The sequence below is a fragment of the Saccopteryx leptura genome, chromosome 3, assembly GCF_036850995.1.
Source record: "Saccopteryx leptura isolate mSacLep1 chromosome 3, mSacLep1_pri_phased_curated, whole genome shotgun sequence".
Taxonomy (NCBI): Eukaryota; Metazoa; Chordata; class Mammalia; order Chiroptera; family Emballonuridae; genus Saccopteryx; species Saccopteryx leptura.
Genome location: NC_089505.1, coordinates 36,274,288 through 36,301,794, shown reverse-complemented (window position 1 = coordinate 36,301,794; position 27,507 = coordinate 36,274,288). Strand labels below are relative to the sequence as shown.

Sequence of the window (27,507 nt, the reverse complement as noted above, 5' to 3'; positions counted from 1 at the left end):
ATAATCGAAAAACAACATGCTTAAAGTATCGAAAAAGTTGCAACAAGAAAACTAGAAACCAATTATTGGATACACCAACTAGAAAGAAATAAGCTTCCACATTTAAAAAATTCAACAAGTTTTATCATAAGACAATTTTTCTTTGCATAGCAAAGCAGAGCGACATGCAAGATTAATAAGCAATAAAGTTGCGATTTTTCTAGTGGTGACTAACAGGCAGTTCATCGAATGTCAGTCATGCTTTTGTCTATAAACTGATTTTTAAATTTAAACCTCTTGAATGTCTAAAAGCCATGCATGCTGTTGCACTTCTTCGGGTTCTCCAATGGATACAGGATATCAGGCTGGCCACAGCCGGTGGGGCTGCCTGTTGTTTTAGGAATTATCTCTTAGGTGATTAACTGACAAAATGCATGGGTCTTTGGCCACCATACCTGGCTAGAGCAGCTCAGTCCAATTCATCTGGTATGCCTCTACAAATTAGGATGGAGGAAAAATGCTGGTTTTCCCTGTTCGGGAATAGTTATTACTATTTATCTGAATAAGTGTTGCCTTACAGTTAAAGTATAACACTCCTTCCCCAGTCCTGAGATTCTCCACTACAGAGCAGACAGTGGTATTTTCTAGAAGTAATTAATGATTATTTTACTTCAACCTGTGGTAAAAGGAGCAGCTTCTATTTATTTATTTATTTTTTGGTCGGGCTCTAGACATAATATCGTCATCTCTTTGCTTTGCTGGTTTCTACTTTTACCAGTAGTTATGCGTCATCTTAGTAGTTGTAAAAAAAATTATTTTAAACTCAATTTGAGTTTTAGCTTGAAAATTGCACATCAACAACTGAAGATTCCTATTAGGGATCTTCCTACAGCTCGGATCTATTAGAATCAGTTAAGTAATACTAAAAGTGTGAACTGATAATAATAGTAATATGATAAATCTTAAAAATCCATTAAGCTTTCCAATAAAAGTGGGGATAAGGTTTCCCTTTAAAAATAGCCCAGGGGAAACAGTTACCAAGTAATCGATGAAATCTGATGGAAACCTCAGGTCTGAAGAAGGACAATGTGAAAGAACAGGAGCGCTAAGGGGCTTCCACGCCCAGGGAGGCTCCGAACGCGGACTTCCCTACAGCAGGGAGGGCGCGGCGGTCGGTGCGCGGGGCCGCCCCGCCGGGGGGCGCAGCTCCGCGGAACAGCCTCGCCATGGCCGCGGCTCGCAATAGGCAGAACTGTACCTGACTCACGGATATGGGCTCCTCGGCTCCGCGGTCGTCCGCGGACTTGGGCACCTCCAGGCGGTCGATGAACGTCTGCAGCTCCTTGCGGAAGGCCTTCATCTGCGCGTTGATGCGGTAGAGCAGCTCGTGCTCGCGGATGCGGCTGCCGTCGTCCTCCTCGTCCATCAGCCCGAACAGGTCCCCGTTGGCCACGTAGATGCGCGCCTCGGTGATGATGGTGCTGGTGTCGGCGATGAGCCGGTCGATGGTCTTGCCCAGGCGCTCGGCCTCCGAGCGGATGTCCTTCATCTGCTGCCGGTCGGAGAAGCTCTTGGGCCAGGGCCCGGGCGCGGGGTAGAAGGAGCGCGTGGGCGTCAGGCAGCGGATGTTGCGCACCTCCTCCGAGTCGCTCTCGCCGCCGATGGGCCCCTCGCGCTTGCGGTGCGGCGGCCGCGAGTCGTCGTCGCTCTCCTTCTTGCCCGCGTCGCTCTCGGCGTCGCTGTCGCGGGGGCTGCCGCGGATGCCCAGGTGCGAGGCCAGGTCGTAGCGCTGCATGTTGGACATGAGCACCCGGTTCTCGTACTGCAGCTGCATGACCTTGCCGCTCAGCTCGTTGATCTGCAGGCGCGCCGCCTTCAGCTCCTCCTGCAGGGCCTCGGTCTTGGCGCTGTCGTGGTGCCGCGCGCTGTCGTGGCCGCCGGACTTGTACTTGTACTTGTTGAGCTCCGCCGTGATGCGCTTGTTCTGCTCCTCCAGGTCGGCCACGTTCCTCCGCAGCAGCTCCGTCTCGTCTTCCACCAGCTGCAGGTGCTGCCGCAGCTCGGACAGGGACTCGCTCTGCTCCCTCATGAGCGGGTTGGCAGAGCCGTTGAAGTCGTCGCCTCTCAGGTCATCCAGTTCCGCCTTTAGGCCTCTGTTCTCTACCTCCAGTTCCACGATTTTCCGGCCCAGGATGTTGGCTTCTTCCTCCACCAGCCTCAGCCGCAGCTTGAGCTCAGCCTCCCTGGTGCTGGGAGGCCCCCCGGCTTCTCCTTTGGGCAAAGGACTGTCCAGATCCCCATAGAAAGATCGGTACTTCTGGAGCTCGTGCTCAAACCTGTCCTTTTCTTTATCAATCTTGGCCATCTTCTTTCTCATCAAAGCAGCTTCTTCTTTCACGAACTGCAGCTGGCATTTCAGATCTTCGTTGTCCTCCTCATTTGGGAAAAGAGAAAAAGGGACAGGAGACCATTTTTATGTAAATCAAGACAACAACCAAAAAAGGACACACTTGCGCAGATTATTCTTTTTTGTCGTAATTAAGATTTAACGAGAGGCAGAGAGAGCGAGAGAGAGAGCTCGATGCTTTAATATTTTCTCCAAATCATTTAAATTCTTTGGCAAATAAAAGATTAAGACAACATTACATACTGACAATAAAATGAGAAAGGAATATAAAAAGAAGAAAACCGTAGTCATTATTCAGGGATTGTTATATGTTGTAACTGCACACAACTATTTGGCTATAATTTAAACTACGTTCATTTTGCTTGTTTTGTTTCTTACATGGTTTGAATTCCCCTGACTGTAATAAATATGAAACCTATTCGCTGGAAGGAACATGCAGTTAATATGTACTCACTGCCATTTACTGATCATGGACTCAGCCCGAGTCTATAAAGTTCTTTCCAGATATGACCTAATTTAATGTTCAGGGTAAACTTATGAACAGATATTAAAATAGTTTTAAAATGTTCATTATCTTGTTCAAGACTGCACAAGTAATAAGGGGCAAAAGGACAAAGGTGAAATTTGAATTCAATTCTGTCCAACCCTGAAGCTCAAGCTCATGATTTCTCGACCATACAGAAAGAAACTGATCTCCATCTTTATTTGAGGTAGAATTGTTCTTAGAGACCTTGTAAGTAAGGAGAGTTTCACACTAGAATGGCCTATCCAAGGAGAACCTGATAAGTGTCCCATCAAATCCCTTTAAAATGGAATTTACTCCCATCATCTGAAGTGGATAGGTTGGTTCTGCCGCCTGAAAGAATGACGGAGCAGACCCGACAGAAGCTCTCACACATTCCTAGGACAACATTCAAATCGTAATCATTAAGCTAAAAAGTACAGAAAAGTAGAAATCAACTATTTCTCTGAGAGCTAACAAAAGCACATTAATATATCCATAGCATAGTTCCTAAAATTCTCTTTTAAGTATGTACTTTGGGATAATCGTGTAACTTCTATGGATGTTGCTTTCCTCATTTTTAAAATCGGAATGAGAATACCTTCTTTTCACAGCACTGACTCAGCTGTGTTTGCGATGCATTCTGGTGAAGAAGTAGCAACACTGGTGGCGAAGGTGAGAAGAACAGTGAGATTCTGACAGAGATGCTCAGTTACTATGGCCCAGAGCTTTTGAGATGGAAGAGATGGAGAGCAGGACACAGGTCTGCTGTCCTCCTAATGAAAATGGGTCTGAGAGCTGTCGGGTGTGCCTAGCTTGAACATCACATTGCTTAAATCATTACATCCTCACATCAGCCCTGTGAGGAGAGCGATACTATGTCTACTTTACACATAAGGTAGCTGAGCCTCAGAGAGCTTCACTAACATGTTAGATAGAGCACAAGTGACACAGCACATCGACGGTCAGGCCAGTTCCAAAACTCATATTCTTTCCACTGTACATGTTCTTATAGAAAAGAAGAAGAGAAAAAAAAAATAGGAAGATGGATGTAATAAAACAAATGTGTTGGTTTGTACACATCCCCCTAAAAGGAGTTCAGAAGAAAGGAGAGAAGCACCGAGAACAGAGAATTCGGGAACACAGTAAGAGAAAAGAATAAGAATGGATGTCACAGAGAGATTGATGAGAGACTCTTTCACAAGGGAAGAGAGAAGCTGCCTTGTAAGACACTGTGCTGGGCTCTCAAATTAATTCAGTGATAATAAAAACAAAGACATTTTCAATGTTAAATATCACATCAGCAGAAGAATCGAACACAACCTGCTATTTTGAGTTTAGGTATCTTTTATATTTTTGCATTTAGTTTCTCCCCTTTTTATTCAATGAAAATATTTTTTCAATTGAAGTTTACATTTAGTATTATTTCGTATTAGTTTCAGGTGTACAACATAGTGGTTAAACAATCATATACTTTACAAGTGTTTTCCCTAATATTTCCAGTACCCAACTGGCACTGTACATAGTTATTACAATATTATTGATTATATTCCCTATGCTGTACTTTACATCCCCATAACTACTTTGCAACTACCAACTTGTACTTCTCAATCCTTTCATCTTTTTACCCAGTCCACAAACTCCCGACCTCTCTGGCAACCATCAGTCTGTTCTATCTACGAGTCTCTTTCTGTTTTGTTTGTTCATTTATTTTTCATTAGATTCCACAGAATGTATGCAGCCCTTTGTTCATTGCGAAGAAGTTTTATAATAGCCAAGCTATAGAAGCAACCCAAATGCCCTCAACAGATGAGTGGATAAAAAGGCTGTGGTGCATACATAAAATGGAATGTTTATTGGCCATAAAAAAGAATGAAATCTTACCATTTGTGACAGCATAGATGGAACTAGATTGTATTCTCCTAAGTGAAATAAGTCAGAGAGAGAAAGACAAATACCATATGATGATTTCACTCATATGTGGATTTTTGGTTGTGCTGTTTGCTGGGTTGTGCTGCTACTAACATGGATAGAGAATGTACAAAGAGGAGCAGGTTTTCTGTGAAGAGCATGGGTTTAGGTATATTAAAATGCTGTCATTATTAGACAATGTGGGTGAAATGGATAAATTCCTAGAAACATACAATCCTTAAAAACTAATTCTGGAAAAATCAGAAAACCTGAATAAATTGATTACAGCTAATGAAATTGAAGCAGTAATCAAAAAACTCCCGAGAAACAAGCACTGAATCGGATGGCTTCACAGGTTAAATTTACCAAACATTCAAAGAAGAAATGATGCTCATCCGTCTCAAACTAATCCAAAGAATTCAAGAGGAGGGAAGACTTCTAACTCATTTTACGAAGCATGCCTTATCTTAATTCCAAAACCATATAAAGACTCTGCAAAGAAAGAAAACTATAGGCCAAAATCCCTAATGAACATAAATAATAAAATCCTCAACAAAATATTAGCAAACCAGATCCAGCAACATGTTACAACTATCACACCCCATGATCAAGTAGGATTTACTGCAAGGATGCAAGGTCAGTATAATATTCACAAAAATCAATAAATGTTATACACCACATAAACAAAATGAAGGATAAAAATTACATGATCATATCAATAGACACAGAAAAAACATTTGATAAAATTCAGCACCTGTTTATGATAAAAACTCTTAGCAAATTGGAAATAGAGAGAGTATATATCAATGTAATAAAGGTTATATAAGACAAACCCACAGCCAACATCATACTCAGTAAGCAAAAACTACAAGTGTTTCCCTTAAGATTAGGGACAAGACAGGGATGTACACTTTCACCACTCTCATTCAATATAGTATTGGAAGTCCTACCCACAGTAATCAGACAGGAAAAAGAAATAAAAGGCATCCAAATTGTAAAAGAGGAAGTAAAACTGTCATTACTTGCTGATGGTATACATATTAATAGAAAACCCTAAAGACTTCAACAAAAAAACTACTAGACTTAATAAATGAATTCAGGAAAGTAGTAGAATACAAAACTAATATTCAGAAATCAGTGGCATTTTTATGCACCAATAATGAACTATCAGAAAGAGAAACTAAGAAGATATTCCCATTCACAATTGCTTCAAAAGAATAAAATGACTAAGAGTAAATTTAACCAAGGATGTGAAACACTTGAACTAAAAAAATTATAAGATTTTGAAGAAAGAAATTAAGGAAGATACAAATAAGTGGAAACATATACTTTGTCCATGGATTGGAAGAATCAACATCATTAAAATGTCTATTAAACATTAAATTATCTAAAGCGATCTATAGATTCAACACAATTATTATTAAAATACCAATGGCATGGGCCCTGGCTGGTTGGCTCAGTGGTAGAGCATCGGCCTGGCGTGCAGGAGTCCCGGGTTTGATTCCCAGCCAGGGCACACAGGAGAAGCGCCCATCTGCTTCTCCACCCCTCCCCCTCTCCTTCCTCTCTGTTTCTCTCTTCCCCTCCCTCAGCCAAGGCTCCATTGGAGCAAAGCTGGCCTGGGTGCTGAGGATGGCTCCATGGCCTCTGCTTCAGGTGCTAGAATGGCTCTGGTTGCAACAGAGCAATGCCCCAGATGGGCAGAGTATCACCCCCTGGTGGGCATGCTGGATGAATCACGGTCGCATGCGGGAGTCTGTCTGACTGCCTCCCCATTTCCAGCTTCGGAAAAATACCAACGGCATATTTAGAAAACTTAGAACAAATCTTCCAAAAATGTATATAGAACTTAGAAAGAACTTGAATAGCCTCAGCAATCTTGAGAAAAAGAACAAAGTGGAAGGTATCACACAACCTGATATTAAACTATACTACAAGGCCATTAGACTCAAAACAGCCTGGTACTGGCATAAGAACAGGCATAGAGTTGAATGGAACAGAACAGAGAACCCAGAAATAAACCCAAACTTTTATGGTCACTTAATATTTGACAAAGAAGGCAAGAGCACACCTTGGAGTAAAGAAAGTCTCTCCAATGAATGGTGTTGGGAAAAGTGAACAGGTACACACAAAAAAATGGAACTAGACCACCAACTTATACCATATATAAGAATAAGCTCAAAATGAATAACAGACTTAAATGTAAGTCATAAAACCATAAAAATCCTCAAAGAAATCATGAAATAAGTAAAATATCAGACATCTCCTGTAGCAATATTTTTGCCAACATATCTACTTGGACAAAGGAAACAGGAAAATAAATATAAATGGGACTACATCAAACTAAAAAATTTTGCACAGCAAAAGAAACCATCAGCAAAATAAAAATATAACCCACTGAACGAGAGAATGTATTTGCTGATACATCTGATAACGGGCTATCTAAAATTTATAAAGAACTTCTAAAACTCAACACCAGGAAGACAAACAATCCGGTTAAAAAAGTGCAAAGGACCAGTATAGACACTTCTCCAAAGAGGACATACAGATGGCCAATGGACATATGAAAAGAAATGTTCAATGTAACTAATCATCAGAGGATAAAAATTAAAACCATGATGAGATATCACCTCATGTCTGTCAGAATGGCTATCATCAATAAATTAACAAACAAGTGCTGGCGAGGATGTGGAGAAAAGGGAAGCCTCATGCACTGCTAATGGGAAGGCAGACTCATGCAGCCACTGTGGAAAACATTATGGAGTTTCCTCAAAAAATTAATAATGTAACTGCCTTAATGAGCCATGTATTCCACTTCTAGGAATTTATCCTAAGAATCCCAAAACACTAATTTGAGAGAATATATGTGCCCGCATGTTTATTACAGCATTATAGTAGCCAAAATCTGTAGATAAAAGATGTGTAGATAAAAAAGCTGTGGCACATTTACACAATGGAATACTATACAGCCATAATAAAGGAATTCTTACCTTTGGTGACAATATGGATGGACCTGGAGATTCTTAGGCTAAGTGAGATAAGCCAGTCAGACAAAAACAAATGCCATATGAATTCACTTATATGTAGAATCTAACAAACACATAAAGTGATGAAGAAAATAGAAATAGAGACATGGATACATGGAACAGATAGAACAGCTGTTAGAGAAAAAACGGCTGCAAGGACTAGATGGCAGAAGGTAAAGGGAATAGCCCCCAAACCATAAATACATAACATACACACACAGACAACAGGGTGGCATGACCAGAGGGAAAGGGAGCTGGGGGTAGGTGGAGGTGGGCAGAGTGTGTGTGTGAGGGGCGGGGTTGAGAAAGACTGCTTCGGGTTGTAGGACAAAGATGTGGTGTACAGATAGTGTTATATTGAGTTGTACACCTGAAACTTATATGGTTTTTTTTTTTTGTTTTTTTTTTCATTTTTCTGAAGCTGGAAACGGGGAGAGACAGTCAGACAGACTCCCGCATGCGCCCGACCGGGATCCACCCGGCACGCCCACCATGGGGCGACGCTCTGCCCACCAGGGGGCGATGCTCTGCCCATCCTGGGCGTCGCCATATTGCGACCAGAGCCACTCTAGCGCCTGGGGCAGAGGCCACAGAGCTATGCCCAGCGCCCGGGCCATCTTTGCTCCAATGGAGCCTTGGCTGCGGGAGGGGAAGAGAGAGACAGAGAGGAAAGTGCGGCGGAGGGGTGGAGAAGCAAATGGGTGCTTCTCCAGTGTGCCCTGGCTGGGAATCGAACCCGGGTCCTCCGCACGCTAGGCCGACGCTCTACCGCTGAGCCAACCGGCCAGGGCTATATGGTTTTGCGAACCAATGTCATCCCAATAAATTCAAATAAAAAATAACTTAAGCCCTGGCCGGTTGGCTCAGCGGTAGAGCGTCGGCCTGGCGTGTGGGGGACCCAGGTTCGATTCCCGGCCAGGGCACATAGGAGAAGCGCCCGTTTGCTTCTCCACCCCCACCCCCTCCTTCCTCTCTGTCTCTCTCTTCCCCTCCCGCAGCCAAGGCTCCATTAGAGCAAAGATGGCCCAGGCGCTGGGGATGGCTCCTTGGCCTCTGCCCCAGGTGCTAGAGTGACTCTGGTCGCGGCAGAGTGACGCCCCGGAGGGGCAGAGCATCGCCCCTGGTGGGCGTGCCAGGTGGATCCCGGTCGGGCGCATGCGGGAGTCTGTCTGACTGTCTCTCCCCATTTCCAGCTTCAGAAAAATACAAAAAAAATTTTTTTTTTAAATAAAATGCTATCTTAAAGGTGTATCAGTGGAGGGCTACTTGGTGGCAACATCTATCAACAGGTATGTGGAGTCCAGTCCAAAATTACAATGATTACACAACTGGACCTGCAGAGAGCTCAGGTCAGGAGGGAGAGAGGAGAATGAGACGTACAGACATGATGGTTGAAGCTACTGGTGGCAAAGAAAGAGGAGAAGCAAAGCAAGGGAGACAGATAGGAAATGGTTAAAGGTTTGCAGAGGGAGGGGACTGAGAGCCAGAGGTCACGTAAGCCAAGAGTTAAAAACAATGTTTGACACGTGACCAACAATATACATATTAAACATGATTTTACATGGGCTAGGCTTTGTTGGGAAGTAAGAGTCGGTGAGATCAGGAGGTTAGGTTGGGCTACCTGCACGGTACAAGTCCTTGATTGGAAGGCAAGGGCTTTATCTGCTAGTAAAAAATATACATATACGGCATAATACTACCGTTTGAATCTAACCAAACAACAGTGGATATGACAGAAATCACAAACTGAAGTAAAAAAACACCTGAACGGGCTATGTTAAGAAAATATAAAGAGAAAGAAACCTGACTTGTGTATATACAAGCTCTCCTGCCTAAAGAATGAAAACATAAAAATCATTTTAAGACTTAAACATATACTGCATGGAACAGTCTTTAGAGGGAAAGAGAATGATGGGTATGATAATCACTTTATTTATTTATTTAAAAAATATATATTTATTTCTTTATTTTACTTTATTCATTTTTAGAGAGGCGAGAGAGAGGGAGAGAGAGAGACAGAGAGGGAGAGAGAGACAGAGAGAGAGTAGGGGGGAGGAGCTGGAAGCATCAACTCCCATATGTGCCTTGACCAGGAAAGCCCAGGGTTTTGAACCAGCGACCTCAGCATTTCCAGGTTGACGCTTGATCCACTGCGCCACCACAGGTCAGGCAATCACTTTATTTTTTAAATAAGGAACCTTTTCAAGATTCAAAGAGTTGAAATGATGACATCGGATCATTTACAACAACATTCATGGACCTTGATAACATTATACAGAGTAAAATAAGTAAATCAGAAAAAACTAAGAACTATATAAATCCATACATAGATGGGACATAAAAATGAGACTCAGAGACATGGACAAGAATGTGATGGTAACGGGGAAGTGGGGGTGGGGGGGGAGGGGACGAGGAAGGAGAGAGACGGGGTGGGGGGAGGGGAGGGGCACAAAGAAAACCAGATAGAAGGTGACGGAAGATAATTTGACTTTGGGTGAGGAGGGGTATGCAACATAATCAAATGTTAAAATAATCTGGAGATGTTTTCTCTGAACATATGTACCCTGATTTATCAATTTCACTGCATTAAAATTAATTTCAAAAAAAGCTTCAAAGAGTGATTGATAGTTTCTGCAACGGCAAGAGTTTAAGAACCCTGCCTATCAATGTGCCTTGCCTCCTCGTGCTGTAGTCTAATTATTAATACAGGCTGCATTGGAACTGGGCATAGAAGTACCACATAGAAATGCTGAAAACATCAAATCAGAGATTGAGTGGGAAGGCCTGGTTGATAAGCTGTAAATACTTGTTCTTCTCTTCACAGTGAATGGTAGGCAAGAAACATTATAATGCTTTGAGATGCAAAACAAGTTGTCTGTTATTTTTGTGTACATTCCAGACTCATTATTAAGACACAAATGACATGAGGAAGAGGAGCCTAAAGATGATGAAGGGTCTAAGGAAGTGAGCTAAGTCTCGCTTTGCCTCAGCCACTACTAGAAGCTAAACCATACACTAATAAAATATTAACTCATTTAATCTGCACAACAACTCTCTGTTATGACCCCCATTTCATAGATGGGGAAACTTCCTAGCAAGAGGAAGTAACTGGTGTAAGGCCACAGAGCTTATGTGGTAGAGACTTTAAACTATGTAACCCGGCCCTCAAGTTACTGTTCTTAATTGTTATGCCATACCATTTCTCAGTATGGAAAGTCTCGGTGCTGCTGGCGGAACATGTAAGGGACGCTTCCTTGAACAAAATGAAATATATATATAAAACTGTACAAACAATACAAGGCTAAACCAAATGAAATTGTTATTTTTGGAGGTCAAAATCAACAGCATGTTGGCCATTCCTGTGGCTATATGAAAAGGGGGACAGGGGAGTACTCAAAAGTGCATACTGAGCCTGACCAGGCGGTGTCGCAGTGGATAGAACGTCAGACTGGGATGTGGAGGACCCAGGTTCAAGACGCCGAGGTCTACAGCTTGAGCGCGGGCTCATCTGGTTTGAGCAAGGCTCACCAGCTTGAGCCCAAGGTCACTGGTTCGAGCAAAGGGTTACTCAGTCTGCTGTAGCCCCACGGTCAAGGGCACATATGAGAAAGCGATCAATGAACAACTAAGGTGTTGCAACAAAAAACTAATGATTGATGCTTCTCATCTCTCTCCATTCCTGTCTGTCTGTCTCTATCTAACCCTCTCTCTGACTCTCTCTCTGTCTCTGTAAAAAAAAAAGTGCATACTGAGCATGTTGCAGAGTGCCAGGCACTAGACACTGATGTGTGAAAGCTGAATAAGGTGGCCCCCGCCTACATGTCCTGGCTAAGTACAGGAAATGAATATGTGACCAAAAATTATAATAGATTGGGACACTTGTAAGTACGTGAATCAATGGTCCTCAGCCTTGCCTGAGCAATGAAACCATCTGTGTACTACTTTATAATTGAGCTCTCCCCTCCAAGACAGACAGCCCTAACCAATCTGCTGGGGTAGGTTTTTGATAAAAGACAGGTAATAGCCTCTGAAATTAAGTGAATTGCAAAGGATATCAGGGGCTTCAAAGATCAAACATAGTTATAAATTTCCCAGGACGTTTGTCACCATGAAATAAAAACTGGTGGATTTCAGCTTATCTTGGCTGTTCTGAGGTCCTAGGCCCCACTGAGAAACTGATAAAAGCTGTGGCTATCTTGCCGAAAGGTCTCAGAGTCAGATAGACTAGATGGAGGTCTACAGAGTCAGGAGCAAACGGTTAACAATTCCCGGATTAGAGAGTATTTTTGAAAAGAATAAATAAACTTTAACAAGGGCAATATAAGAATAGGACAAAAGTTATTTAGTAAGAGAAATAAACTGCTGACTAATACTGACGTAAGACTTTAGAAAAAGGAACATCTTCTCCTAAATAAGATGAGGAGGAGGATTCACGGCAACAGGGAAAATGATTCATAGCAAAATACTGAGATTGAGGTGGAAATACTGAGATTGAGGTGGCTGAAGTTATGGCAAAGACAGTGAGAAAGCTGGAGCAACAGAGCATATTTGAACTTACCAAGAAAAGTGAGAAAATGTACAAAAAGGGGGAGTGATCTTGGTATAAGACTCTGACTTATAAATATTCTTGTGTAAGTACCAGATAACCATGAACAGAGTGGGTAGAGAGAGGAAAAGAGAAAATAAACATGTGTTATGTTATGCTTTTTAAAAATATGATCAAGATCAACTTTTTCAAATTTTCTGTATTTAAATATTGCTTTAGTTAAAGTTACTATCTAATGAGAAACGCCTTTGAAAGAATGTTTTAAAAAGCATGCAATAGTACTCTAGATTCCAACATATACATTTACATGTCAATATCTCCAAAAAAGGGTTTTTGGAGAGCCATAATGTCATTTTTGCTTCCAAATATTTTCTCTTCTGTTTTAAAATCTCCTTCAGGATGTCCATATCCACCTTCTGCTCACCCTGATAGAACTAGTCTTTACGGTGGCCATGTTTCTAAGGTTTTTCTTTTTTAACAGAGACAGAGAGAGGGTCAGATAGGGACAAACAGACAGGAACGAAGAGTGAAGAGAAGCATCAATCATCAGTTTTTCGTTGTGGCACTTTAGTTGTTCATTGATTGCTTTCTCATATGTGCCTTGACCGTGGGACTATAGCAGACCGAGTAACCTCTTGCTCAAGCCAGTGACCTTGGGCTCAAGCTGGTGAGCTTTGCTCAAACCAGATGAGCCTGTGCTCAAGCTGGCGATCTCGAGGTCTCGAACCTGGGTTCTCTGCATCCCAGTCCGACTCTCTATCCACTGTGCCACCGCCTGGTCAGGCTTTTTCTAAGGTTCTTAACAAACCCATGCTGAATCCATTTTTTAAGTTTTATTTTTATGTTTTTCATTGCCTTTCTTGTGCTTCTTCAATCACTGGTACAGAGAATTACTTCAGTGTAAGACTCTAAAGCCATCACAAGCCTCCTGCTCCCCTCGGCCATCCCCTCCTCCACCTTCTTTTCTTGACCCTCTCCTGATTTCATAAGAACAGCTTTTCTACCGACTTTATTAATTATGAGCGAAGAAGATTAGTAACATGGGTACAGTTTTCACATATAGGAACACATAAAAAGCTAATGGCATTTCGCTGTGTATAAACACAATAATAATAACAATGTTAGTGCTAACTTTGTAAGCAGAGATACTGAATGTTTTATACTGCCTGTATTTATAGCTACATAATCAGTGTGCATAATTTAACTTTGATTTATAGGAGTGTATCAGGATATTACCTCTATTAAAGAAGTAGTTTATTATATACGTTTATAGGTGCCTGATGTGCCAGTGAACTTGTGCTTCTACGTACCTCTGTGGGAGTCTGTTGAGTCTTTTTTTCAGATTTTGGCAAATCTTTGCTTCCTCTTCTTTTTAAGGATAGCTGAAACAAAGCATGAAAATATTTAGTTTGATAAACTATAATTTTAATTCAAATTTATGGGTTTTTTTCATTTTTTTAATTATAAATTTTTATTAATTTTAATGGGCTGACATCAATAAATCAGGGTACATATGTTCAAAGAAAACATCTTCAGGTTATCTTGTCATTCAATTATGTTACATACCCATCACCCAAAGTCAATTTTATGTTTTTAAATGTCTTAATCTCATATGATGAAACCAAGGCAAATAAAAAGTGTTAGTTCAAAAATCATAAAAGAGAAAAGTAACCCAAGCCAGAAAGATTTAGATATATTTTCACTTCGGACTGAGCTACATGCCACAGTAGAAAATAAACTGGCAATTATAATTGTCTAATTAATTGAGAAATATAGGAAACCTACTGTGAAAATGCAGAAAAATAACTTGGACAAAATTTAGATTATAACTCAACATGCTAGATATTTCAATTAAAAGCAAATTCTTGTTAGCAGATTTCATCACTAAAGAAAAAAAGGAATAAATTGGAGTTAGGTTGTTTTAAGCTTGTAAAGATCCACTGACAGTGGATTTATGTAGAATTTGAAGAATTTCTTCCTTTACCACGCATCCATGGAAACCTGCATGACACAATATACATGTACACACCTATGTAACACAATAGGGAATGGGGGTGGTGGTATCGAAGAGGGCACGCGCCGTGTAAAGGAGCGCGCAGAGTGGGAATTAACTGCAGCTGATTGGTGTAATACAGGAATGTGGGCTTTTTTCAAGAGATGCTGGAAATCTGGAATGTTATATAAAATCTCCTACATTTTATTGGTTGGCCCAAATTAAAATTCCAACAAACAACACTTCGTATGTCAAATTATACATTTCTAGTGCCAAATCATTTTCTGGACTAGCAGTTAATGATCTCTGGTGCTCAGTTGCATTTCTGAGCATCAAGATAACAAGGAGGGTTTCTCTGTATAAATAATAATCTCTATGTGTGAATACCTTTTGTACACCAGACACTGAGCTGAAGAACCGGAAATCAATCAGATGATGCACCTACCATTAGGAATCCCACAGTTCATCATGGGAGACAGGGAAGCAAACAATTACAAGTTGTTAAATATTATGCTTCAGGTTCTGTGAAGCAAGAACACAGTCTTATGTGGCATCCTCACCACAATACTTGCCACAAGATGGATGGTGAAAAAAAAATGTGCTGAACTAATGAGTGAATGTGAGATTCTGAGATCAAAGAGGAGGATAGGGGTAGGAACTGACAATAAAAGCAGGAAAGGCTTCTCAAAAGAGGAGGAGTCATGAATTGCCAAGAGCTGCAAATTAAATCCTTCATGGAAGGCGCAGAGAGCACATTGTTACAATGCTTTAATTCAGTGTGAAAGCGAAACTAGAGCCAAATGAGTAGTCCATGTGTTTATTTCTAGTTCCTACAGAAAAACGTTCTCTATGTTGCTTGAAATAAAAGCTGTGGGGACTGACTCACCAAAACCAAAAGTAATTTGGGAACCGATCTGCCAAAACAGTCCCAGGAAAACCAAGAATACAACAATCTGAACTAAGGAATCTTGGAACATTCTGTGTAGTGACTACCTACATAGAAATGTCTGAATTCATTTTATTTCTTATTTGTTGAATGCTTTTACTTTGAATTTATTCTATTATATGTTTATTTAGTGTTTACTAATGTACTTCATAATGCACCTGTGACCCAACTATAAGAAAATCAATCCAGTCTCTAAATTTCTGTGGGGTTTCTACTTTATTTGGCAGTTCAGTCTATAATTTACTATTGTGATGAAAGCAATGATAATGTAGAAACAATATTAACTGCTGTTGACTGAGTACCTATTCATGTCAAACACTCTGCCTCACTTTGCAGATGGCAAGTTACGTTTACAGAGATTAAAGTTTCTAAAGTAGAGTCTTAAAGTGTGATCCCCAGAACATCTTCAGTATAACTAATTATAAATGCAAAATTTCAAGACCAATCCCAGAACTACTGAATCAGAAACTCTGGAGATGGTTGAGTCTCCCAGTGAACATGATGCAGGACAAAGTTTGAGAAGTGCTGGTCTAGAGTCAATATTTAGTTAGGAAACAGATTCCTGTCTTGATCCAAGTCTCTCTAAACTTTCTTATATATTAGATCACAAAGGAGAAATGTTTCATTTCATCTGGGGCTGGAAATGGTACCAGGATTTAGGGATGATTTCCAGAAGAAAAAAAAAGATAACATTTTATCTTGAATCTGGTGGATGAGGAGCTAACCAGGTAGAAGATGGAGAGGAGAAGGATGGAAAGAGAAAGCATCCATGCTAGGGGACAGAGAAATTCAGTATAGTGGTAACAAAGTGTGAGGAAAGGAGTGATGTGGGATTGGGCGTAAGTCAATCTTGAAGGACACTGAATAAAGTTTGGATTTCCTCCCAGAAAGACAAATAATGGTCAATCAGGAATATAAAAGGGTTTTAAGCAAGAAGTGTCCATAACCAGACTGTCCTAGAAGAAATACAAAGGGACAAAGTGGAAGTCCAAATGTCCATGCAGAAAAGGAATGACATGCAGAAAATGAAGAAAAGTATGCTCTAGTTCTGAGAGTTTTTTCTCCTTGTTTTTAGGTTTCATTAATTCCACAGATATTTGTTGAGTTCTGCCTATATATGCTCCTCTATAGCATAGAACTATTTTACTCTCCCCTGAAAGAGCTGATTGTTTATGATGATAGAAAGGATACAGATAATTAGCTAAAAACAAAAGACAGAGTTGATTAAGGGCATGAAATGAAGAACAAAGAATTGAGAGGACAAAAACACATCTATGATTTCCTATCTGGGGAAATCACAAAAAAAAAAAAAGGATCCAGAGAAGAATGTACACAATTTCAATAGAAATAAAAACAACTAAACAGCAGAAGCAAAGACTTGGAGAATGAATGTCTTATTGATTCCCTAAGTTCTGAAAAGAACTAACAGAAGTAGAGACATTTTAGAGACAAGGTAGAAAAAGACACAGAAAGGATTGAGGTCAGTTTGTGGAGCTGAGAAATTTAGACTTGATCCTGTGGGCAATGTTAAAATGAGCCCTCTCAATTAATATGGGAGAAATGCTGAAACTAGGCCATTCCTTCCTAAGAGGCATTTTCTATTTCACTTTTACTTAAGTGTCACTCAGGTGGTGTGTCAAACTCAGTTAAAACTTTGCAATAAGGTTTTCCCTTGAATAAAAGGTAGACTGCCTTTAAGGTGCCTGAAAGACTATAAGTAGCTTTAAGTATCACATTTAAATTTTCAATAAATATTTAATCATCTTTTTTTATATTCCAGTAAGTTATTAAATTTCTGACTCTAATAAAACAAAGATGAAAAATTCATTTGGTTAGAGAACGTTGAAGAAATATTTTAAGTCCAAAGCGGTCCGTTTCCTCCTTCTTTGTATCCTTCTCTACCTTCATTCACCACCTAGAAACCATTATAAAGGCAGCAGTTGGGGAGGCTAGAACTAAATCTCAGATTTTCATCATAGTTTGCAAAGTAGGCACTTCAGATCGTTCCCTAGAGAAACATATTGAACATATGTCTTGCCCACATCTTGATTCTTTGCATTTCCAGCCTCAACTTGTCCAAAAGCAGTTGCTGTTCTTTTTATCTACACAAAGGTTGGGAATTAGAGAGTTTTGCCAAAAATTATGTTTGCACAACAATATTACAAAATGGATTGTTTGTGTTCTAAACACGTTTGAGTTTGCTTTGCTTCCTTCACTGAAATGTGGACCACTTCTTAATACGCAGTATGTTTACATTTCCAACAATTAAACAACAGAGAAGAACCTGTCAAAAATGCTACTGGAAGACATTACTATGTTTATAAAATTCTCTCGCCTGACCAGGCAATGGCACAGTGGATAGAGCGTCGGACTGGGATGCGGAGGACCCAGGTTCGAGACCCCGAGGTTGCCAGCTTGAGCGTGGGCTTATCTGGTTTGAACAAAAGCTCACCAACTTGGACCCAAGGTCACTGGCTTGAGTAAGAGGTTACTTGGTCTGCTGAAGGCCCACTGTCAAGGCACATATGAGAAAGCAATCAATGAACAACTAAAGTGCCACAACAAAAAACTGATGATTGTTGCTTCTCATCTCTCTCTATTCCTGTCTGTCTGTCCCTATCTATATCCCTCTCTCTGACTCTCACTCTGTCTCTGTAAAAAAAAAAAAAAAAAAAAAAAAATCTCTCATGTTGTTTTTGATAAAATTAGAGAGAGATCCATTTCCATGATGAATGAACCAAGAAGGAAACTATTGGGTCTGGCCAGTTGGTTTAGCAGTAGAGCTTGGCCCAGCATGTGGAAGTCCTGGGTTTGATTCCTGGTCAAGGCACACAGGAGAAATAAGCATCTGCTTCTCCACCCCTTCCTCTTCTCTCTCTCGCTCACTATCTCTTCTTCTCCCACAGCCATGGCTTCAATAGTTTGAGGAAGTTGGTCCCAGGTGCTGAGAATGGCTCTATGATCTCCTGTAAGGTGCTAAAATAGCTTGGTTGCTGAGCAACAGAGCAGTGGCCCAGAGGGGCAGAGCATCACCTGGTAGGGGGCTTGCTAGGTGGATCCTGGTTGAGGCACATGCAGGAGTCTGTCTTTCTGCCTCCCTACCTCTCACTTAATTTTTAAAAAATAAAGAAAAGTAAGGAAACTATAACTGTATTATACCTAGGATTTATTGAGCACTAAATATGAACCATACACTTTTCTGAGAACCTAATATGTATCTGCTTATTTAATCTTACAATAGTCTTCTGAGTTTGACACCATTATTTGAAGCACACAAAGAATAAATCACTTAGCTACTAATTGTCAGAAACAGCATGCAAGTTACACAGCTTCAAAGCTCTTGCTCTGAACAGCCACATTACACTGTTACTCCAAAGGAAGATAAGTGCAAGGCTATGTTATTTCCAAGGATATCTTTTTCTGTGCTCTTACACTGAGCTACATGGGTTTGGGGGCACTATTTACATATATTACACATGAACAGTGTGTTTCTGTACTTTCAACATAGGGGTCAGCAGACATGACATACATTCATTGCTTCTCAAAGTCCTCCTGGAAATAACTGTGACTCCAGGGAAACATAGGGAAGGAGGCGTGGGGATTTCAGACTGAAGGTTGGCGAAAAAAGGAAAAAGGCAGCAACTCTGCCCCTGCTATTGTCCAAATGCTTGTGTCTCCCCAAAATTCATAAGTTGAAATTCTAATTCCCACTGTGATAATATTAAGAGGTGGGGCCTTTGGGAGGTGCTTGGGTCATGAAGGTGGGCCCTCATTAACAGGATTAGTGACCTCATAAAAGAGACCCCATAGAGCTACCTCACCTCTTCTAGCATGTGAGGATATAACGAGTCTGCTCACTAAAAGAGAGCCCTCACTTGGGCATTCTGGCACCCTGACCTTGGACTTTCAGTCTCCCAAACTGTGAGAAGTATATTTTCGTTGGTTATTAGTTACCCAGTCTATGGTATTTGTTATAGTAGCCTAACTAAACTAAGGCAGGCTCCAACCCATTTTGGAAAGAAACAGAAGGGCTCTTGACTCTAGAAGACCTCTTCATTTCCTTCTATTACAGCGCCTAGTATCATAGAAATGAACCCAAGGTCGCTGGTTTGAGCAAGGGGTCACTTGCTCTGCTGTAGCCCCCCAGTCAAGGCACATGAGAAAGCACTCAATGAACAACTAAGGTGCTGCAATGAAGAATTGATAATTCTCATCTCTCGCCTTTCCTGTATGTCCCTATTATCCCTCTCTCTGTCACTCTTGCAAAAAAAAAAAAAAAGACATGACCAGGGTCAAACTAGACCTGTTAAAACAGATTCTGGGGGTGGGCCCAGGCATTCTGTGCAACGCTCCAGGGAGGGTATAATATGAAGCTGCCTCTGAGAACCACCACCCTGCTCTCCATGGCCAGCCACATGCCCACCCCAAGCAAGATCTCAGACCTCATCTTCTACCATACTCCTCCCTTGCTGCCTTCACTCCAGTGTCACAGATATCCTTGTGGTTCCTCAAGTATGCCAAGCATGCTCCAGATTTGGGGCCTTTCTTCTGCCTGCAACACTCTTTCTATATACTCTCATGAACCCCTCCCATAGCTCTTTTAGGGTCCCTAATCAGACAGAACGTTCTAGACCACCTTGTATAGAATAATGAATGCCTCCACTCTCTCGCTCTTTGTATACCTTGTCTTCCTATCCCTGCTTTATTTTTCTCCATAGCTCTTCTCACCACTGAACTTGTATATTTGTTTTGTGTCTGTCTCCTTTTTCTGGAATGTGAGCTGCACCTGCACATTCTCTGCATTGTTCTCTTTTAGAGCTCCAGCTCTTAGACACGCAACTGGCACAGAGAAGTTGCTCAGACAGTATCAGACAAACAAGGAAATTGCTAGGTCAACCTCATTTTTTACACAGATTTGTTTTCGAGGCATCCTAACCCAAGAAGTTGGTAGAAGGTTAAATCAAATAAAAGTTCATTTTTGAAGTTTCACTCAAAGCTTGAAAAAATAAAAATTTATTCGAACTTTTCAACAGAAAGAATACAAGGCAAAATATATGAGATGAGAAGTATTTAAAATAAGACATATAATATACCTTTATTCTGTTCTATTACTTTTCTTGATTGTTACCAGTTTATTTTCCCCAGTGTTATAAATTAAGATTCTAAGTCTCAAAATCATTTTGCAAAGAATATCTGGTATCAGCATTCTTTGGTGGCCTGTATGCCTGCTTCTATTCATAGCTCTTCCCCTATCATTTCTTTTCCTATCCTAACCCTCCCAGTCTGCAGAACCTCTGCTTCTGTCTTCCTGTCCTTAAGCCCAGGTCACACTTCTCCAAGTCACTTTCTAAAGTGTCCTATTCTTTGCTGTCAGTCGTGGGAGGAACCAAATCAATGACTCTCCCAACTCTTTCACTTTCCTTAGCCTTGGGGAAATGTCAATGTGATAATTCTGATGTCAACTAAATTACTTTCCTGGGCTGACTAGGTGGTGGCAAAGTGGATACAGCATCAAACTGGGATGTTGATGGCCCGGGTTCAAAGCTCTGAAGTTGTTGGCTTGAGTGTGGGATCATAGACATGACTCCACGGCCACTGGCTTTACCCCAAAGGTTGCTGGCTTGAGGCCCAAGTTCGCTAGCTTGAACAAGGGATTACTGACTTAGGTGGAGCCCCCAGGTCAAGGTACATATGAGAAAGCACTCAATGAATAACTAAGGTGACGCAACTATAAGTTGATGTGTGTCATCTCTCTCCTTTCCTGTCTCTTTCTCTCTGTCTCTGTCTCTCTCTCACTAAAAAAAGAATAATAATTATAATAATAATCTGTAAGTTATAAGCATAAAGGCTCCTATCTTTCAGACCCAACCAGTGTTTATTATATTGTACATTAGACTTCAGACTTTTATTAATGATTAAGGTTTTCTATAGCAAAACAGTTTACAAAACTGGCTGTATTTTTCCCCTGCCAGTGGGTAGTCAATTTGCAATGTGTCCCATTAAGAGGCAGGGTCCGTTTCTATACCTCTTCAAATTGGGTTGGCCTCATGACAGCAAAACATGGTGGCAGTAAAATGTGGTAAGGTAGATGACATGCTACTTCTGATTCTTCCCTCAAGAGACATGGGACATTTCTACTCACTCTTTTTTGAAAACGTGTTGCCTCACATGATGTGTCTGGGATAGCCAGCTGGATGAAGGGTCACGTGGCTCAGCTGTTCCCACTGTCCCAGCCAACAGCCATCCAATCCCAGAAGCAGAGCCTCCCCACTGACTGTCAGCTGGATGTAAGTGGGGACCAGCTGAGAGTAGAAACTCATAGAGAGGCGCACAGAATTATGCAAATAACTGAATGTAATATTAAGCTATTAAGTTTGAGGATGTTTTGTTATAGAGCAAAAGCTCATACATTTGCAAAATACCATGGAGATTGAAAAAGACGTTATGCTAATGAACTCAGTTGATATTTGTGGGGAAAAAAAATCTCTCCAAATTTCAGAAAACCAAAAACACATGTAAAAAGGCAGGAAAAGAGTTGAAGGATTATCAGACATAGGAAAAAATACTTGACTTACGTTACATGTTTCTATTTTACCCCGCTTTTGTCAATATAATAATTCCATAAAATTGTTAAAATAAAATTGAGCTGTAAGTAAATTATTATAGCCCTGGCCAATAGCTTGGTTGGTTAGAGCATCGTCCTGAAATAACAAAGTTGCTGGCTCGATACCCGGTCAGGGTACATACAGGAACAGAGTGATGTTCCTGTCTCTTTCTCTTGAGAAATTAAAATAAAATAAAATAAGGTTTAAAATTAAAAAAAAAAAAGGTTAAGCAACAAAAAAATCAATTGTTTAAAAATAAGTAAATAATTATAAAAGCTCACCTTTCAGTTCTAAATTGCAGATGCTTCTTTTAATAAAAGTAGGTGTTCTATAAGCACCAAAGGTGTGATATGAGGTAAAAGCTAATCAAATTCATTCTAACAGTCAAGCTTTTACAGGGTCTGGCTCTTCCTCTGTACCGTCAGCATATTTTTCAAGTTGTTCTTCTATTTGAACTTAAGCTTTCATTTTTTATTTTCAGAAAAAAAGTGGTATATGAGTACATCTTTACCCTGCTCCTGGGATCTAGGTTTCTAACTTATATTTGTCAGTTCCACCCCTAGTCTTGGCAAATTTTGTTGGTCCTCCTGTTTCTATAGTTTTCCTTAGCTAGGGAAGAGAAATATCTGTAATTTTACAAGAGTCCTACTGAAGTCTATTCACAGAGTTGAAACATAAAGGTAAATTCACAGGAAGCTGTACCCAGAAAAGTATAATTTAAGGCTCAGATTTTCCAAATTTCTACCGATTGACAGTTAAAAAGGCCAGAATTTATTATAGAATAGAATGAGGGAGAGAGAAAAAGAAAGTTGTCATGTACGGTACTCATTTACTCAAAGAAACAACTTTGAAAGATATGGGAAAGGAAACTGATCAACAGTTTAAATAAGGATTTGTTTTCAGAAGATACTAATAAATTGGATAACAAACAAACAAACAAAAAACTGTTCATTCGTGAGGAACCTGGTAATCCTCCGGACATCATCATAGAGGTTCATGTTACAAAGGTGGAGACGTGTCTCTGGCACAAAGAAGTTTATGTTCCACAGGTGTACCCCACTTCTGCAGTAAATAACTCAGCCTTCTTCTGCACCAGAGGTTCTCTCCTTCTTCTGCCCCATAACTGCAGGCCCCATTTCTATTTTCTGAGTTATGAGCCTTCCAAATTTATTTTTTTTAACTCTAGTAAATTCCTTAAATAAACACTTTCAAAACCTGGAAAAGTTATTTTTCTGCTGTAAAAACCTTGAACCAATGACAAGTTAAAATAGTTGGGGTCATGTTCTTGGACACACACACACACACACACACACACACACTAATCAAATGAATTTTTCTTTTCTTTGCTTCTCCATCCTACTCTCTTTCTACTGATCAGATTAACTCTAGAGTTATTCTTTGTTGCTAAGGAACATTAACAAGTGAACTTTGTAGAGCATGCTACCAAAATAGAACATCAATGAAAGAAGAAACCTTCGAATCTTTGTCTGTATGGAAATCAGAGTTATCTGTTCAGGGCCTAATGGCTTTGAAAGGCTCTAGAGTTGCCTAGTGTCTTTCCCCTTTAAAAGTCGTTCCCTGATACCAATAATTACTTTACAACACTCCTGGTCTTTTCCGAACATGCTACTTGTTAATAGGGCTTAAGCATTTTTAGATTGGAACCCACTTTCCATGACTAGTAGAGTAAAAATTATATAAACCAGGAACTTAAAAACAAAATATTGAACTTAAGTCCAGCAAATCTATGTTCCATGGTCTTAAGAACCATGGATTATCAGAGAGAGAGAAAAAAGGAGGCTTCTCTTGTTAATGGGAATGTGGTGGTTATAGAATCAAAGGAAGTAGAATTGGGATAAAATTGGCGATGATAATGTAATAGCTGAGGTTTTTAAAACCTTTTTGAAAAATATTCCTTTTAACAGTTAAGTGTAGATACAATTGCCTGACTTCCATTATGTGGTTCGTAGCATATAAACAAAACATCTCTAGTTCCTTAGGCAGAATTATTCTCTATATTCTTTAAGCTACTCTAGGATCTCCAAGGTGCTCAAGGCTATTGGTGAGACAGTTTCTCATACAAGAAACTCTTAGATCATTGTAGAAACCCTTTTTTTGGAGCAGGTATAGGTTGTTAAGAATTTTTTTCAAATTATGAATAATGAACTGATCCCAAAGCAAGACCATCTTGCTTTAAAAAGCAAAGACAACATGATGATAAGTGCTTCTTTGATAATCATATCCTGTATAACACAGGGATGGATAGGTACCATTCAAAGGCCTCAAAAAGCTCCAAAGGATTTAGAACTGGAAGCTTTCTCAGCTGAGATTTTTTTTTCATCTGAGAACATGGTTAATGACTTCTGAAATAATAGTCATTAAAAAATACTTTATGCCTTAGATAATTGAGAGAAAATGTATGCTTACTAAGCTATGAATGTCATCAGCAAATGCAGAGATTTGCACTCCCTTCTAATTAGCTTTGGTTAATAAATTGGGTTCTAAGCACCATTAGATTTAGCAATTAAGACACATTTAGAAAGTTTAGCTGAGCACTGATAGCCAGCATATATAAGATGAAACCATGATTTGTCTGGTGTTTTCTTATGCAGAGTTTGAACCAGCTTCTACCTTATTAATGCAGTGATATTAACATCATTGCTGTATCAATTCAGAATCTTGCAAGAAATATGCTAAAAGCTCCATTAACAAAATGGCAAGATGCTAAGGGGTGGGTATTACAAAGGTGCTTGAAAGTTACTCTTTATTTATTTACACATTAAGATATTAGTAATAAAGTTTTAAAGGTCAGAGTATTCAATAATTTCCAAAATGCACTGAAAGGGAGTAGAAGCAAGTTTTGGGGGGCAATTCTTAGACGAGGTTAAAAAGTGATAGCCCTCAATTGTGCTTTAAAAAATTTGGAATTAGTTACCAAATTTTAAAATGTAGACAATTACATTTTAAAAATCAAGATTTCTAGTTTCTCTTGAAAAATTAGAAGGCCTGCCTGACCTGTGGTGGCACAGTGGGTAAAAGCATCGACCTGGAATGCTGAGGTTGCTGGTTCAAAACCCCGGGCTTGCCTGGTCAAGGCACATATGGGAGTTGATGCTTCCTGCTCCTCCTCTCTCTCTCTCTCTCTCTCTCTCTCTCTCTCTCTCTCTCTCTGTTTCCTCTTTTTAAAAATAAATAAATAAAATCTAAAAAAAATTTAGAAGGCCTGGTAAAGCTGGGTTCTGGGTATGGCATGAACTCCTTGGGTTGGAACTGAATATTGAGATATATAACATATCCAGTTTCCCCCCTCATCATTAACACAGAGAGCTTCAGTCATTCATAGAACCTGCTTAGTCCCCAATAAAACGGAGTGTTCAGACTCCGCCCTGGAAAGCTATGTGTATATGGAAGAGCTCAAGGAACCCAAACTTCCAGTTAGTATCTTACAGGAATCTTTTCTGTGCCACCCAGACTCTGCCTGTTCTTTTCTAGTAGCTTATCTCTGTATGTGGTAAGCAACACAATCCCTTTTAAAGATAACTTTAATGGCTAAAATATCTTTGCTTTCCTTTCAAATCTACTTAAAGTTAAAACCTACTTAAAAAATGGTCCAAAGAATAAATTTATTATATCTTCTATATAGCAAATCTTCCAAATTATGGAAGGGAGTGAACACATTGCAAGTATTTCCATTTCCGGCTTTATATACTCTCCAGTTCTTTCAAGCATTCATCATATGCCATAGATTTTTGTTGTTGTTGTTGTTTTGTTTCTTTGTTTGTTTGGTTTAAATGAGAGGAGGGGAGATAGTGAGACAGGCTTCTACATGCACCCTGACTGGGACCTGCCAGCATCCCTCCCCCAGTCTGGGGCCAATGCTCTAAGCAACTGAGCTATTCTCAGTGCCCTGGGCCAAGGCTTGAACCAACTGAGCCACTGGCTTCGAGAGGGGAAGAGGAAGAGAAGGCAGAGAGGGAGGGGGAGAGAAGCAGATGGTCACTTCTCATCTGTGCCCTGAACAAAGATTAAACCCAGATGTCCATATACTGGGCTGATGCTCTATCCACTAAAGCCAACTGGCCAGGGCCAATAGTTTAATATTTAACTTATGGTCCAGTAAACTCTCTAAACCTTTTTTGTCTGTAAATAGCTATAAATGTATTTCTCTCCTTTTATATTTGTGTAAATTTTTAAAAATATCAAGTTGTCAGACATCACATTTATCCATATTATGTTAATGTGGGTTTTTCACTTGAGTATGTTGATATTATTTTGATTTTTTTGTTCTGTTCTTGACTGAACTTTTCTTGATTGCTACTAGGGAGGATTTCCCTAAGATATTCTGATATTCTTTTTTTTTTTTTTTGTATTTTTCTGAAGTTGGAAATGGGGAGGCAGTCAGACAGACTCCCGCATGCGCCCGACCGGGATCCACCTGGCATGCCCACCAGGGGGCAATGCTCTGCCCATCTGGGATATTGCTCTGTTGCAACCAGGGCCATTCTAGCACCTGAGGCAGAGGCCACGGAGCCATCCTCAGTGCTCGGGCCAACTTTGCTCCAATGGAACCTTGGCTGCAGGAGGGGAAGAGAGAGACAGAGAGGAAGGAGAGGGGGAGGGGTGGAGAAGCAGATGGGTGCTTCTCCTGTGTGCCCTGGCCGGGAATCGAACCTGGGACTCCTGCATGCCAGGCCGACGCTCTACCACTGAGCCAACCAGCCAAGGCCCTAAGATATTCTTTTATTAGAGTATGAGAGATATACACTAACAATATAGGTGAAATACCTTAAAATAAACATCATAAGAAGACTGAGTTAACTCCTTATTGCAAATTTATAAAAACATTTATGAATAAAGCATGAAAATCACAATTTCTGTAACTTCTATCCATGTACCAAGTAAGTAAAAGTCATGAATTAAGATTATGGAATTTTTTTCTGCATTTTTTTTGAAAGAGAGAGACAGAGAGAGGAGACAGACAGACAGAAAGGTATGAGAAGCATCAACTCATAGTTGACACATCTTAGTTGTTTATTGATTGCTTTCTCATATGTTTCTTGACCAGGGGTTCTAGCTGAGCAAGTGACCTCTTGGCTCAAGTCAGCAAACTTGATCTTCAAGCCAGTGAACATGGAGTCATCTCTATGATCCCACACTAAAGTCAGCAACCCAAGCTTAAGCTGGTGAGTCCATATTCAAGCCAGCAACCTTCGGGTTTCGAACCTGGGTCCTTAGCATCCCAGTCAACACTCTATCCACTGCACCATCACCTGGTCAAGATGTTTTCCTATAGATCTTAAAGGTATTGGGAAAAAATCTTGTTTCTATGATTTTATTCAATGATAATCAACTATTTCTGGAAAACTAACCCTTTTCCATATTGAAATATAGTGAAAGTAGAGGCCAAAATAATTCAGCGTATACGTGAAAAGGCAAAACAAACAATGGAACAAACCCAAGACCTTAAAATCAAACAACACATCTATAGAGTGTGTTTTATTTGTACATATATGTGCACATTCATAGAGCAAGTGAGCATAAGTGCATGCCTATACACATATGTACATATATAAATAAGTTTGTGTTGGAGCA

General features: G+C 40.2%; 1 protein-coding gene across 2 annotated transcripts in view; it reads right to left on the bottom strand.

Annotated features, from left to right (window-relative positions):
- MTCL3 (MTCL family member 3) overlaps positions 1-27,507 on the bottom strand; it is a 71,918-nt gene that overhangs the window by 21,437 nt on the left and 22,974 nt on the right. For both annotated transcript variants that reach the window (XM_066373281.1, XM_066373280.1), the window contains exons 5-6: positions 13,682-13,753; positions 1,238-2,413 (exon numbers count right to left, since the gene is read on the bottom strand). In XM_066373281.1, coding sequence (XP_066229378.1) covers positions 1,238-2,413; positions 13,682-13,753 — 1,248 coding nt within the window. The remainder of the gene's footprint in view (positions 1-1,237; positions 2,414-13,681; positions 13,754-27,507) is intronic.